At 42.1% G+C, this 15,283-nt stretch overlaps 2 protein-coding genes across 3 annotated transcripts in view; both read right to left on the reverse strand.

Annotated features, from left to right (window-relative positions):
• Nucleotides 1-10,980: 10,980 nt before the first annotated feature.
• LOC130374149 (mitoregulin-like) lies at nt 10,981-11,960 on the reverse strand. Its single transcript, XM_056580751.1, has 2 exons — nt 11,726-11,960; nt 10,981-11,308 (listed from the first exon to the last, which is right to left on the reverse strand). The coding sequence occupies exon 1, from the start codon at nt 11,897-11,899 to the stop codon at nt 11,729-11,731; it is 171 nt and encodes a 56-aa protein (XP_056436726.1). The 5' UTR covers nt 11,900-11,960; the 3' UTR covers nt 10,981-11,308; nt 11,726-11,728.
• Nucleotides 11,961-12,269: 309 nt separating this feature from the next.
• The window catches only part of scml4 (Scm polycomb group protein like 4), a 7,564-nt gene continuing 4,550 nt past the window's right edge, over nt 12,270-15,283 (reverse strand). For both annotated transcript variants that reach the window (XM_056580749.1, XM_056580747.1), the window contains exons 4-6: nt 14,905-15,126; nt 14,397-14,542; nt 12,270-13,669 (exon numbers count right to left, since the gene is read on the reverse strand). In XM_056580749.1, the coding sequence (XP_056436724.1) occupies nt 13,544-13,669; nt 14,397-14,542; nt 14,905-15,126 (494 nt within the window). In that variant the 3' untranslated portion in view covers nt 12,270-13,543. The remainder of the gene's footprint in view (nt 13,670-14,396; nt 14,543-14,904; nt 15,127-15,283) is intronic.

The raw sequence follows: 15,283 nt of genomic DNA on the forward strand, positions 1-15,283 counted from the left end.
AGGGGGAGAGAGAGAGAGAGAGAGAGAGAGAGAGAGAGAGAGAGAGAGAGAGAGAGAGAGAGAGAGAGAGAGAGAGAAATAAATGGTGTTCTGCACCAAGGTATTTTAAGGCACATCAACCACTAGCAAAGCTCTTTGTGAGCCTTGAGTTTCGGGATAACTGGTTTGCCGGCTGTGTGCTACATGTCAACCTTTGGTCGGATTGGTAAAATGGAGCATCACTGACAAGACATAGCGTTACTTCATATCCACTTGTTTAGTCATTCATGTGTATTCTGGATGGAGGACCTTAATCAAATAGATGTTTTCACTAAACACAAAATACCGAGCGCGCACACGGTGCGTCAGTTCCTCTTTGCCCACCGAAAAAAAGGTCAATAGCTTAATTTGCAAAAAGCTAACGTGGTACTTGGAAGTGATTAACATCCTCTCTCTCAGCCTCCATGCCTCTCCTGGGTTCCTTTACTCTCCTCTGCGTACAAATTAATGCTGGGGCCCTTTTATGTTCTACCCTGTCCCTACCTACCCCTCTCTGGCACACACACGCACGCACACACACAGAAACACACACACATGCACACACACACCTACACACACACGCACATACAAACACAAACGCACAGGAACACACACACACAAACACACCTAAGGCTCTATATCTTAGCTCCAACCCATAGCAAATTAATTAGTCCAAACAAAGTGCATACCAGGAGAAAAGAAGGCTCTATTTTCTGTACTACATCCATCATTTTCCCTCCTATCCGACTTTATTTATGGAACTGTATATGTGGGTACTAAAAAGGTTCGTAAATTCTATGATATTTGACTTCTAGATATGTATTTTTGTATGTATCCGTGTATGCGTGTGTATATGTGTTTGTGCGTGGTTAAGTTATATTTAAAAACCATAAACCAAGATTTTCAAGGTCTACATATGTGCTTGTTAGAGTGTATTTGCTATTCTAGGTATTGAATTTTGAGGAGGCAGTGTCAAAGTCGTGATGTGTCAAACATCGCACAATATTCACGTAAAGACATCTTTAGAAGGTCACTCTCGTAATGTAAGGATTGGGTTTATAAATGAATAATGTTTTGTGCACCAAAACAAACACCACTCGTCTCCAAGTTAATAGAACGAAGTTAACACGAAGAAGAAGAGAAAAACACTTTTCAGAATTGATGCGATGCCGCTTATCAGCCAAGACTTGAAAAGGCCCACATACAATGAAGCCGTGCGATAAAGGAGATATACAAGTTTCTAATTAAAATGGTATAACTACTAAATTAATTTAGATAACGTAAATTAAGACGGGACGTAGAACACAACCCATTGATGTCGCCAGCATGAAAATACACGATACGCTCCTCGTGCGATAAGGAAGTGGTAAAATCCAGCTTCAACCAGTCTTGGGTTGACACCTAAAAGTTCTAAAAGTGTCCACACATGACAAGAACTGGTAATCACGCTATTAAATGGATGCATCACCCCGTGCCAATTAGAACACGCCTGGGAAGCGCTCCTAATTAAATCCTGGGAGTTTTGTCATAGCATTAGCTTTTGTCCTGGAGTGTGGATTTCATAGGAGTCCTTTTGATAAGCCAGATACACATACACATACTGGTACACACACACACACAGGTAAACGTGCACACACTGGTACACATGCACACACTGGTTCAATTGCAAACTGATACACACTCACACTGAGAGACACATACACACACTGAGAGTCATACAGAGACACACACACACACACACACACACACACACACACACACACACACACACACACACACACACACACACACACACACACACACACACACACACACACACACACACACACACACCCAAAGCAGTGTTCACAGACATTAGAGTTGCTCGGTGTGAAGGAAACCTGTAAGCACTGCATCGATAGGACTTCATTAAATTAATGATGAGCTTCATCTGACTGCTCACATCAGGAGGCTAATGCAATCCAAATAGCAGGCAGCCTTTGATGCCGAGTTGAACAGCATGGAAGTGTTGTTTTGTTTTCTAGGACAGCGTAGACGTATGTGCACGTGTAAATTGTATAGGTTAACACTTGTGTTTGTGTCCGAGTGAGTGGATGGGAGGGAATGTGGCTTGTGATTTATATTTTTTTTTGTTGAAAGACAAAAAGTGTTGTTGGCTGTGGGTGTAAGTGCCACACTGAGAACAGGATCACAGGGTCAGAACGGAGAGAGCTGCAACAAGAACAAAATGGCAGTCCAAATGGCTCCAACTGGCTCCGTGTCACTGTATGGGGGCTATCAAGCCTTTGGCCACATCGTTACAGTTGGAGTGCCAATGCAGCTGCTTTGCCTGCCTTTTGTATGCAAGTTTATACTTTTCTCGTCCGCACTCACTTATTTCACTTTTAAACCCGTTTGTCTCTTCTTTGTTGTACTTTGAAAATGTAGGGGGCTTCACATTATGCCTTGTTACTCATTACCGTAGCCACGCTACAGCAACTAAACTAAAAGAAAGAGAGTTTAACTCGTTTTTTTCAAGAGCTGAAAAATGCCATCGCGACCCGTCTCAAACCTACCGTTGAATATTAATTTGTGTGTAGTAATGAATTCATGGTGAAAAAACACAACCTCTAACACGGTTAAATTACCGGCAGATCCACAATGATTCGCTTATCGTCAGGCATCGTCAGGGTTTATAGATGTTTTTAAGGAGTGAGTCACATAAGGGAACAAATGGTGTTCTTTGATTGGAGATTAGAGGCTGGAACAATGGATAGCCTTCACTTGGTTTGATACCATGTTTTCTCATACATGATTTTCATTAAAATGTGAGAACCGTTTTTGTCTAAAGGCCTCTTAAAAGGAAAAGGATGACTTTTCCAGGTAGAACGATCAGGATACATCAAGAGACACACAGGAAAGAATTAATTAATTGTTAAAAGAGAGAGAAAGATAGAGAGAAATCAAGGGTTAGATAGAGAACTTTAACGACAGCGAGAGAGAGAATACCAAAATCCTAAAGTCAGCACTTTTGTGGGTTTTTGACTCATGTCGGAGCAAAAACAAGAGGTAAAGAAGTGATGTCGGCAGAAAGGAAGATTTAAGCTTAGTTTTGTTTTCACCAGTTTAATGTGGTACTTTCTTGCCATGGTAATGATTTCGTCTCTCTGTTGGTTTGTTATAAAAAGGCTGGTTAAAGAGCTTCAAAGTCCCTCTCCCTCATTAAGAAACATATGTTTAGGAATGGGACCATTTAGAATTTAGAGTGGAGTAAAATATCACTTGATATATATTGATGAATTTTGCTACAACAAGATTGTATGGTTTTGTTATGAGATGGATATGACCATTGACAGACAATGATAATAGTATTACAATAGTGGCATCAATACTAATTTGTATTATGATCATTATAATTATTATCCGTTAATTAAACAGTTGTAAGGGTTCGAGCATAATAATTTTTTAGTAGTACATAGGGGAATTGTGTAGATGAAATAGTTGAAAGTTAAAGTGAACAGTATTTAATTAAGAATAGAGATAACTAATGAATGAACATCCCAAGGCCATTTTTAGGGTATATTCTTTTCCCAAACTTTAATTTAGAAAAGAAAACACAATAAAGTTACACAATTCTAATCTGCAGGACTTGAAGCGGTGTCTCTTTCTGTCTCCATCTCGCTCCTTCTCTCCCTCTCTCCCTCCCTCCATCTCCCTCTGTCTCTCTCACCCTCTTTGTCTCTCTCTGCCCGGCGAGCTGGGGAAAGAGCCAAATCAACTCTCTCTGATGTAGAACACAGCAGCAGTAGCAGCAGAAGCAGCAGTATTGCACCATGATATCCACCTGTGCCTTAACACTTATAAAGCTATTCAGCCTCACCTTGCCCTCTGCTAGAAGGTCAGAGCTCCTGCTCAATATGAGCTCAGACTCACTGCAGCCACGAACGGGATGCCTGTCACAGCATGAACCTCGAGATGTTCCCGATGAACCAAAGTTCTACTACTTAATACTCACTAAGCCAGCCCAGCCCAGTCAAGACGAGGAGATATAGTGTGTGAAAGAAAAGGTATTTTCTTTTTACACTTATGCAGTGAGAGCGATGCCCGGTCAGAGTCTGTCTCACCATCTCCTCTCTATAGGATAGAGAGGGGAGAGAGGGACACACGGAAAGGAGGGTGAGACCAGAGGCAGACAAGGGCTTTACAGACATCGGGGGGGGGGGGGGGAACGAGAAAACAAGGTAAGGAAAGGTCTTTCATACGTGATTTGTAGCAAGACTGAATCTGAGTGCAGCGGATTTAGTTCTGAAATAAGTGGTGCATGATTAGGCCTGGAGAGTAGCATTTCTGAAAAGTACCATAACTAAACACTCTCTAGCCTCACTTTAATTGACCTGCTGTTACATAAGATTGCAGCCACTTACTTCCAAGATCAAATGCAGGTTTTGTGTGTGTGTGTGTGTGTGTGTGTGTGTGTGTGTGTGTGTGTGTGTGTGTGCATGTGATGTGTGTGTGCATGTGCTGTGTACATTTATGCATGTGTGTGTGTGTGTGTGTGTGTGTGTGTGTGTGTGTGTGTGTGTGTGTGTGTGTGTGTGTGTGTGTGTGTGTGTGTGTGGCTTATGACTCAGACCCAACAGAGACAAATTGCCACATTTGGGATGAAGGCAGCGGGTCAGGGCGGTAAGTTGTGACGAGCGAACCCATCCCAGCGCACAATTCATTTCACATTCACCAAGAGATCGGAGCAGAACTCAATGACGACAATATGCAAAGAAGCCCGAGAATCTAATTTATACTCTATCCATCTGAATTACAATGCCATCATTATTATTCCAATGCGGGAATTATACACTCCATCAGCTGGAATAGGCAGTTTCTACCCACTGGCTTGCTCCGTTTGGGCAGATTGCTCTTGTTGAAATAGTGGAGTGGGGTGCGCCTGCTGGTGATGAATTGTGTGAGTGTGTGAGTGTGTGTGTGTGTGTGTGTGTGTGTGTGTGTGTGTGTGTGTGTGTGTGTGTGTGTGTGTGTGTGTGTGTGTGTGTGTGTGTGTGTGTGTGTGTGTGTCCACTCCCTTCACATACACACAAACACGTAGACACGCGCGCGTGCGGCTACGCTTACATTATAATCCTCTGACATGAAATTGGCTGCTGCCATTATGCTTTTTATGAGGCTTATCAAGATCGGGAATGTGATGAGATTAATTACAAAGTTGCTCCCGTAGATTCCACAGAGATCTTCATCACCATAGATTGTTCCCATACTAGGGTTCATATACTGCCATGGCATGATGCAAAAACATTCCTTTTCACTTCCTCCTGCGGGAAGGATTTGATTATTACCACTTCAAGTACTGACAGCTTGCGCACCAGTTACGATGTGTGCAAATACGGCACAGGAAACGGCTTTGATTGCATTAGAAATCTCTACACAGATAGCAACCCTTTCCTACTATTTATATCAAGATTCACCATCCACTCAAGTGGAAACTAGTTTATCCATTAAAAACACATTCGGCACCTTTGGACATCAAGGTTACAGTAGTGAGTCGAGGGACAAGGTCATTTCAATGCAGGGCCGGCCCGTCTCTGCTTAATGGAATGCAAACGAGCTGGGCCCTCTGAGGGAGACCCAAGGAGAGAGAGAGAGAGAGACGAGAAAACCCTATTACAAATCCTCAGGGTGATTAGCGATGGAAGCATGACTCGAACATCACAATCCAATCGCTGTTCCAAATCCAGTGATCCCTGCCGTTCAGTCCGTATCGCTCCCCTGTTAGCTCTGTGTAACCGCCGTGGCTTACATTCCCATAATGTGCAGGTATCCAAGGCCTCTGCTTTGAAATATGATCCTCACAAAGGCAGTGAGGTGGGATAAAGGGAAAAAAAAAAGGGAAAAAAAAAAACATCTGCATGCCGATGGTTTTCTGTGATTCCTACAGATCGGATCGGACACGCTCCCCCCCTGGTCCACCATGCGATAGCCGTGTGTTTGAGGCCCACAGGACTGAGCTGTGGGACTAACAGGTCAGATCGGGGGGATTACTATACTTCTCAATGGAACTCATTTTCTTTATAGAGGCTTGGTGTGAGGTGTGTAAAGGCGGCATGATTGTGAGCCCCTCACATCCCTTCAAGGTTTCCGTTCTTTAATGCGTGTGTAATTTCAGATAGAGACTAGTGCTGCCCTGGCTATCCAGTAGCCATCGAAGAACCAAGGCTCCTTCAGGTTTATACTTTTTTAATAGAGTTGATTTACCAGCTTAAGAAAAAAGGTTTACTGTTTTTCAAAATAAAGGCTCGTAGACTCAAATGTAGAAGATGGTATACACGCGCATACAGACATGTTTTGCAGATGCAGGACAGGTAAAGCCATAGTGGTTATTTAAATCTAAAGCAAATAGCAATGAGGGAGGCGAATAAACTGTGAATATTTTATATTGCGTCTATATGTGCTCAATCACCCGTGAAATAAGCATTCTGTGGTGCGTGATTCTCAGGGCGGTCTGTTGTGCCCCCAGAGGCTGGAGTACTGCATAACCCCGTTGAACGGAGTGGACCTGTGTTACGCTGTGCTCTAGAGCTGGTCGGCTACAAGGTCATCGGTATACAAGAATACATTCAGGTCACTGTATATGGCTCCTACGGTGTTCATTTTCATAGATAAGAAAACGATACGTTTTTCGATCGCATTGGATGTTCTTTAAAAAGTTAGGACATTTCATGAAACACAAGAGCCGCAATCAGATACCCTATTTAACTGTTGTATATATGAGTTAGATATCCCACTTAAGGTAATTGTTGAAATAATTTCATTTTCCTAACATTACATGTTTTTTTTATTAAATAGCAGGTTTCATAAAAATGTAATCTAGCCAGATTGAATTCGAATGAAGTCAATCAACAGAAATGTTGTTTCTGTTGGTTCCTGGTTTTGAGACGGCAATGATTAACATAATTGCTTCGAATCAAAAGAATAGACATCAGAATGTTTTTATTCAGATGATATACGATTGAATGGTCCTTTCACGATGAATGAAACATTGGTAAACTATGATACATTGGTTCACTTTTGATGCTTGCTTTTGCTTTTATATATTGCTTTTACAGCATAACACATTTAGTATAAAGCAGAGAACAGCTCAAAATGTGTGCAAATGGACAGCAATTGACCTCAATGTAACCAGAGAGAGAGGGAGAGGGAGAGGGAGAGGGAGAGAGAGGGAGAGGGAGAGGGGGAGAGAGGGAGAGAGGGAGAGCGAGACAGACAGAGAGACAAAGAGACAGAGAGAACGAAAGATGTAATACATGTTCATGATTACATCATCGACACATCTTATCGTATCATCATGAGTTCTGACCTATTTTGTGCTCTCTGCCATGAAGTACAGATGCTGAGTATTCGATTGAACAAGTATAATTTGTGCCGTTCAGGCACAAAGCAGAAGCCCTAAGGGTTGCAGCCAGAAGCGTGAAAACAGATGAACCTGCTTACAAAGCAGGGGTGGGAGATGCCATGTGGTTCACATTACTCAAACACAAACAGATACATAATTAAAAACAAAGTGAAACGTACAAACATTGGATACAGAAATGTCTGTTCGATGTTTGGCAGGTGATTCAGTACAAAGTCAATGTAACGCCACGAATACAAGAGACTATCGATTATTGGATTGAATACAAGCGAATAGCATAGAGAACAGTTTTTCGATAAAATTGGCGTCTTTTGAAAAATAAGTTGAGGAAACAGTGTCATTAAGTGGGCCACACATGTAAGAGTGTACCATATGGTTTGGGAGAAATGGGAATTCAGATCATATAGCACTCGCCGTCTGTCCACCGGGCCCTTGGACAGGGGACCCAAGGGCAAGGCACTGACGCCTGTCAAACTCTGGTGTTTATTATATAGGAGGGTGTTGAATTTTGTGGATCAGAGCTTTCTATTACAGGTGATGTTTCCCTCAGCTCACCTGGTAAACACAACCTCACCTCTCTCTTTCTTCTTCTCTACCTCCACATACCCATTCTTCTTTCATCTATTTTTTATCTTCAGATCTTCATTGTCTTTATTGCTTTCATAACATGATAAGCCAGAAGGCACAATCATACAAAGACAGAAGGCACAATCGCAGGACCAGTCAGCCAATCAGGACGCTCATTATACATGACACTCGCTGAGCACGCTCAATACAGGCGAAGGGCACACACGCTCCAAGCCCTGCACGCCAATTAAGGCAATCAAATCAATCATAGCCGTCAATGCAAACACGTTCAGGCAACACATGTCTGTGTGCATCTCTCTCTCTGTCTCTCCCCCTCTTGTCTCTGTTATACATCCCTTTGCTATCAAGCGTCTATGGTGTCAAAGAATGCACTGCTCTTGTAGAAATTCACACTACGTGCTGCTAGACACAGCCTTGATGCGACTATAAACACACACACACACACACTGATTCTTGTCTGAGAGCTGTAAAAGCACACACACACACACACACACACACACACACACACACACACACACACACACACACACACACACACACACACACACACACACACACACACACACACACACACACACACACACACACACAGGTTCTCTTACTATTTCTTAGAGAGACAAGCACAATCACAAACACACACATACACTGAGACACACTGCACACTGACACTTGCTATGTCTGAGAGCCACAAACACACAAACACAGAGACACACCGACATACACACACAAACAAACTTCACACTGACACTAGCTATGTGTGAGAGCCACAAACACACAAACACAAAGGCGCATGCACCGATAATATCCGATTGAAGAAATATGAAGTCTGGGTCCTGCAAGCTATTCATCACAACTTAGCCACATTAGACATTTAAAGGAGGACCTCTTAAGGATTATCGTCTCTTCTTCTCTGGCTTCCAAACTGCTTTCAATTTGTAAACACACCTGCCCATTTACACTCCCTCCTTACGCATGGATGTGAGATTCAGGCCTAGTTGTTTTGTCCCTGAAGACACTGTGTGGTCATCGAATTCACAGATGTGTGAGAATGTTGTTATCTTCTCAACAATCTCTTCTTAACCATCTTAAAACATCACCAAGGATTCGAAATACGTGTGGCAAATTATTGAATAAAGTTTGTGAAACACAAGGCAATGTTTATCTTGCTTGCAAAAAAATATGTTTCCTGCTAGCCCACCAGCGTTTGTTGATGTTGATGGGAATTATTCCAGATAGATAGATATACATTCTTGTTACTGAATAAAATGTTTCCTTTTTAAACCTGCTCTGTCTCGCCTATATTATGCTGCGCTTCTTTGAGAAATGTCAGGCCTTGTTCAAAATCCCTTTGAGTTGGCCTGGGGCCTGCTGTTATCTCTTGTTTTTGTAAAGCTTAATTTAAACGATACTTTAAACAACCTATTTTATCCTTCTGGCATTTCGGAGCAGTAGACTATGTGGTTGACTTGATGCACAATGGCACGTTATGCGATCTTTATAAAGATGTATAAATGTATAGTAAATAAAAGGGATTCAACCACGCTATTATTTTTTGTCACGCAGAGGTTTGGAGCGAAGGGCAATAGCGCCACCTGTCGCCGAAGAAATATAATGTAACAAAAAATGACCTTTGCGTTTGAAGCCGATAGCCTTCAATAATCTTGAGTGAAGCAGACTGCGTTCAATTCAAGTCGTTGTATTTTTAAGATTGTTAGATCTTTACTTTAAATTAACATCCTCTTGCTCATCAATAATTTAATAAATGAATCGCAGGGGATGGTCAGGAAGAAATCTGTGTGTGCTCACCTTCATTCTTTCTCAGCAAATGATGGGACCTCTCTCTGCATGGCGGTAAATACACGTTTCATTAGGCTTGGCCGCAGGGGGTAGGTGATGGACTATGTTGACATTTCTATACACATACTCCATTTAAAACGCCATTTGAGCAGATCAGCTTCACATTTGTATGTATTATTGTGAGAATAGAATGCAGAGGAAAGAAATGATCAAATGTTAAATAACCACACATGGATGTGAACACTTTGGTATTAATATAAGTCTATATAAAGTAGAAGACTTTAGAACAGTTGTATAAAGTAAGAAAATTGTTTTCTGATTGTTCAGCTAGATTGTTTTAACCGATATACTAAGTCTGTAAAATGAGGTCACATATGCACTCAAAATGTATGAACTACATTTTATATTTGTTATATTGCATCCATGAAGCCAGATGTAACATGCTCATAGGTGCAGGTTGAATAGACGCATGGGTTTGGCTCTGTAACAATATTACAGCATTTCCCAAGTGTTCCTGGGATCGGCCAGAAGAGGCAGTGTTGTGCTCCGCACAGCGGGAAAATGCTTAGTGCCTTTGGCTGAGAGGTCCTGTGCTGCCAAAGGCACTATTTCTGTAGTGCTATTTGAGCCAGGCCAGAATTCTCACAGTGTATAGTCATGATCAATCCATCTTTCAATACACCTATCTATTCACACACACACACACACACACACACACACACACACACACACACACACACACACACACACACACACACACACACACACACACACACACACACACACACACACACACACACACACACAGCTGATGCTCATTTGGGTCCATTTCAGGTTTCAGTCATCCCCTCCATCCTAAATATATGATTGCAAAAAGAGGGACGATCTCCCGAAGCGTCATTATGTCTGAATGACTATCCTACACTTCAGGAAAGTTATGCCTGTTTTTGGTCGAAACAGGCAATTTGAGAGAAGGGTTCAGAGGATTTAACAGCTATAGAAAAAGAACACATATATATATATATATACATATATATACATATACATATATACATATACATACATATATATATATATATATATATACACATACATACATACATACATACATACATACATACATACATACATACATATATATATATGTAAACACACACACAGATACACAGATGCAACCTTTGTAAAAATGCATTTATTTTTGGCATATTGCATGTGTATTACGTTACAGAAATCACTATTCTATTAAGCTAATGTCAGACAATGGCTCGGATAGAACACAAAATGCTCAGACAAAGATCCCTCCACCTTCAAGATACTTGAGGGTAGAAAAGGTTGTCCATTCATATTCAAAGTCGATGTCAGGAATAGTGAATGATAAACCAATTCCCCACACGTTAGAACGTCAGTCCACTCATCCCAAGATCCACAGGGCCAGCGGTGGAACATCTCCAAGGAGAAGTATCTTCACGGTGTTTACAAGCATACATAAGAGCAGGCTTCCCGAACCTGAAACACAAGAAACACGACTTAGTACAACACGATCAGGCTACACAGGAATGAATGACACCAGAGAACATGATTCATGGTGAGCTTGTCATTCATTATAGGCTATTATGTTAACGCCGTTTTAAATATAACATAATATAATATATCGTTATTACATTATTTGTGTCAACGACGGATTTAGAAACTAAGCTACGATTCTGTTTTGATATTACACTAAAATGTACGGGGTGAGCCTGTTTTTCAAGTCGTGATGCTATCATAATCAGTTAAATAATATAATAATAATAACTGATAAGTAATAATAAGTAATAACTGATTTGGTTACCTATGTAGAACACCACAATAATAAAATATATGTGACCTAGCATAAACCTAAATATGCATTTCTTACATAAGATTCAAGCAAGGTGATCTTACCATTCAGGCCAGATCCAATTTCTTCTGTGTTTCTGTGAGTTTCGCCTGTAGACGCTTCTTTCTCCAATCGAGAAACTGTCGTCTCATTCGGTTTGCTTGCCAGCCCGATGCGAATCCGACCGCGAAGGAAATCGCGATTGCAACTTGTAACGTCCTCTCTGATATGTCTGCCATATTCACCTCTGCCTGACAGATGAGTTGAGCCGTAGAAAAAGCATGGATAATTTTGGATACAGGAAGTAGGAGGTATCTAGTCTCGCGACAGGCAGTATTCTCGCGGAAACACAAAAGAGGCCATTCACATGAAATTTAGTGCAGACTCTGAAATAATAAATACGTAATGAAGTAAGGAGATAATGAACATTTTCACTTTTATAATTATAATTCAATAGTATAAAAATTGTGTACACATTTACAAATAGAAACAAAACAGAACATATTGGCCCTGAAGGCACAAGATGATAATAAATTAGTCCTTCAAGATTAATACTAAACAATAACATTTTTATACGAGTATATAGAAAATGCAATAATCCATGAAAAGACAACACAATTATATAATGTTACACATAAATATATTGGCCCAAGACAACAAAAGTTTTCACTTGAGAGGTTAATGAGATTGAGCATTCATTCACATTGAGAACAATAATTAAATCCTCAATAATTAAATCCTCAAACGGTATGTGTGTGTGTGTGTGTGTGTGTGTGTGTGTGTGTGTGTGTGTGTGTGTGTGTGTGTGTGTGTGTGTGTGTGTGTGTGTGTGTGTGTGTGTGTGTGTGTGTGTGTGTGTGTGTGTGTGTGTGTGTGCGCGCGTGTGTGTGCATAAGCATAAAAACGTACATGAACAGCAACGTTGCGGAGAAGTCCAGACATTGTTGATTGCAGGGTACCTGAAGTCATGTCAAATATTGGCAGTGGTTATTCCAGTAAACGCTATGAAAAGGGTCCGTTCAAGTCACAGGATTCTGCTACACATTCCTCTCAGTTGAACCCTATTGGAATGCTTCCACTGGAAGGAAATTCCAATGGGCATTCCCAGTAAAAGTGAACACAGGTTTACAAGTCTGCACTGTTGGAATGCACAAAGGCCGAGAGTGTTTCCATTCCTTTCTTCTTTGTTGGTGGTGAAAATGTGTACGCTGCACCTGCTAATGAGGAGGGGAACAGCGTGCACCGAAAACATGGAGGTAATCCGTTGTCATGCCAACCGAGCACCATGTTGGATTTTGTTTGCCATGAAATTACGGAGAGATATCAGAGATATTATTTTATAAAGGAAAGCAAGCAGATCTTCGTTCAGTTCGGATTCCACAAATAAAAGCCTCTCAGTCCTATTTTAAATACCAAGAAGTCAAAAATAACTGTACAGCAGGCCACAGGTAAAACGACCAGCTTTACAGAGAATAGGAGTTCAAATGTGGTGGTGAGGCACGGACAAATGCAGTTGGATTTAGTATTTTGCTGTATCAGAAATTGAGACAATAACTGTACGGTTAAAAAAACAAAAGCATTTGCTATTCCAGGTCACATATTCGTAGCTGCCATTTGTCCAGGAGGACTCTCAACCAAAATCCATTCAGAAACCTGCAAAACAAAGATGCAAACCGTGCCTCAGTAATGTATATTGTTTCAGGTGTCTGAGAAGCAAACCACGAACCAGTGGCGTACGAAAAACTTATGAAAAACGTACAAAACCCGACGCTGGTCGTGAACTACTACCGACGGGTGTAATCTTGAAAAGATCTTCTGGAATAAACGGTTAAATAGGGTTACTCCATCCAGAGAGAAAGCTCTTCTGGCCCGTCTCCAGCGAATCACGGTCGGTTCTGTCGGAGCCTGTCGATGTGGTAGCACAGTTTGAGCGCAGGCCCCAGCTTCAGTCCCAGGTACTTCATCATCATCTCACTCTTCAGCAGCAGGAGTGCATCTCCATCGATCTCCTGGAACACACAGGCGGACCAGAGGAAGAGATCAACCACTCTTGAAGTCGCTACAAAGACTGTGGTTGTTGGAATTCCTAAAAGGAAGAGAACAGACTTCGCCTTTTTTTTAATTTCAGCGTAATTCAGGAGGAACATGTTCACAAGCAATTCAGCAATTTGTCTCCTCAGAGACAAAGATTCGGAAGGTTATACAATCGACACAGGTGGCAATCATTCACTGTATGGTCCAATGTCTATAATCTTCTCGCAAGTCAATAGTTCACCACAGGAGTTATGTGTAAGGATATACTGGAAATCACTGGCCTTGAAATTAACCTTGAGTGAATCCTCCACTATGGATTTTTTTTCACTTTTGTTAACAGAAATTGGGTTTTTCCATCTTGTTCTCCCTCCACAGACCAAATAGATTGTGAGAGAATAAATCCCTATTTTGATTTATCACTCTTTGAGTTTTTGGAGAAATGTTCTTATTGTCCGCTCAATATATTATACTCCTTAATGGAACCAACAAATAAAATAGTCCTGAAAAAAGAAACTCTGAACAAAACTCAAAGCCGCAGTAAGGGGAAATCGTACAAAAGGGGACCCCTGAACCTAATGGTAGTAGTGTTGTGAGAGTACTAACTCACGGTTTCATCACGGTTTCCTCTGAACCTAGTACTAGTACGAGTGGTGGTAGTGCTGTGTAGTGCTGTGCAGTGTTGTGAGAGTACTCTGGACCCACGTGTTTCCTGAAGGCTTCTGCGTGCGGCCCAAGCGCCTGAGGGTCCGAGTCTTTGATGAACCAGACCACCTCCTCCACCCCCCAGCTGGACGGGTCTCTTCCAGCGGGACGTTTGCAGTCCCCGGCCTCAGAGCCGGGGCTGTAGGCTGAACACGACCAAGGGAGGGGGGGGGTAGGACATGTTGACATCATGTTTCAAAGCTTCAATAAACTTCAACAACAACAGTGCAAAAATACTTGCGACGATGATGGGGGTGACAGAGATGAATCAGTAATCTGTTACACAGCCTTTTAAGCATACCACTGGAACAAGGAGTTTCAGATATGAATAAAGATAGCAGTTGTTCCAAGGTGGTTGATGATATAAGCATTTACCCTCTTTGGCAAGCCAGCCATTAAGGAGCAGACGTCGTTAAAATGTCTGCAGCTGAGCCAGGTCACAGACTTTGGGGATCTAACCCAGAATCCTTGGACTGGGGTTTCGTACACTACCCTTGATCACGCTCACCTGTGTTTCTGTTTGGGTCCTGGAAATTCCCGGGACTGGATGCTCGTCTGCACATGGCCGTGGGGTTGGAGCAGCCGCTGCTGCTGCTGCCGCGGTAACCGTAAGAGTGCTTGGGTCGGAACCCCGTCGCCATGACGCCGAAGGCCGAGTCGCTGGGGTCGACGGCGTAACGCTTTGAGTCCACGGGGTCGCACAGGAAGTCGTCCGGCACCGAGGTCTCTGCTTGGGTAGCAGGAGGCAGGAAGTGATGTCAGAACAGCTGTGGTTTATCAGGATGGGGTGAGCGCTTGCCGGGTGTATTGGGTGTCGATCGTCCCGGTAACCACTCGGGACGAACACAGTCGTACACAGTCGTACTGTGTTCATTCAGTATTTGGCC

Source organism: Gadus chalcogrammus, chromosome 21 (genome assembly GCF_026213295.1).
Source record: "Gadus chalcogrammus isolate NIFS_2021 chromosome 21, NIFS_Gcha_1.0, whole genome shotgun sequence".
In the NCBI taxonomy this organism is placed as follows: Eukaryota; Metazoa; Chordata; class Actinopteri; order Gadiformes; family Gadidae; genus Gadus; species Gadus chalcogrammus.

Bases quoted from the DNA above. Each gene is read 5' to 3' on its own strand.
- LOC130374149 (XM_056580751.1), bottom strand. From the start codon at position 11,899: ATGGCAGACATATCAGAGAGGACGTTACAAGTTGCAATCGCGATTTCC.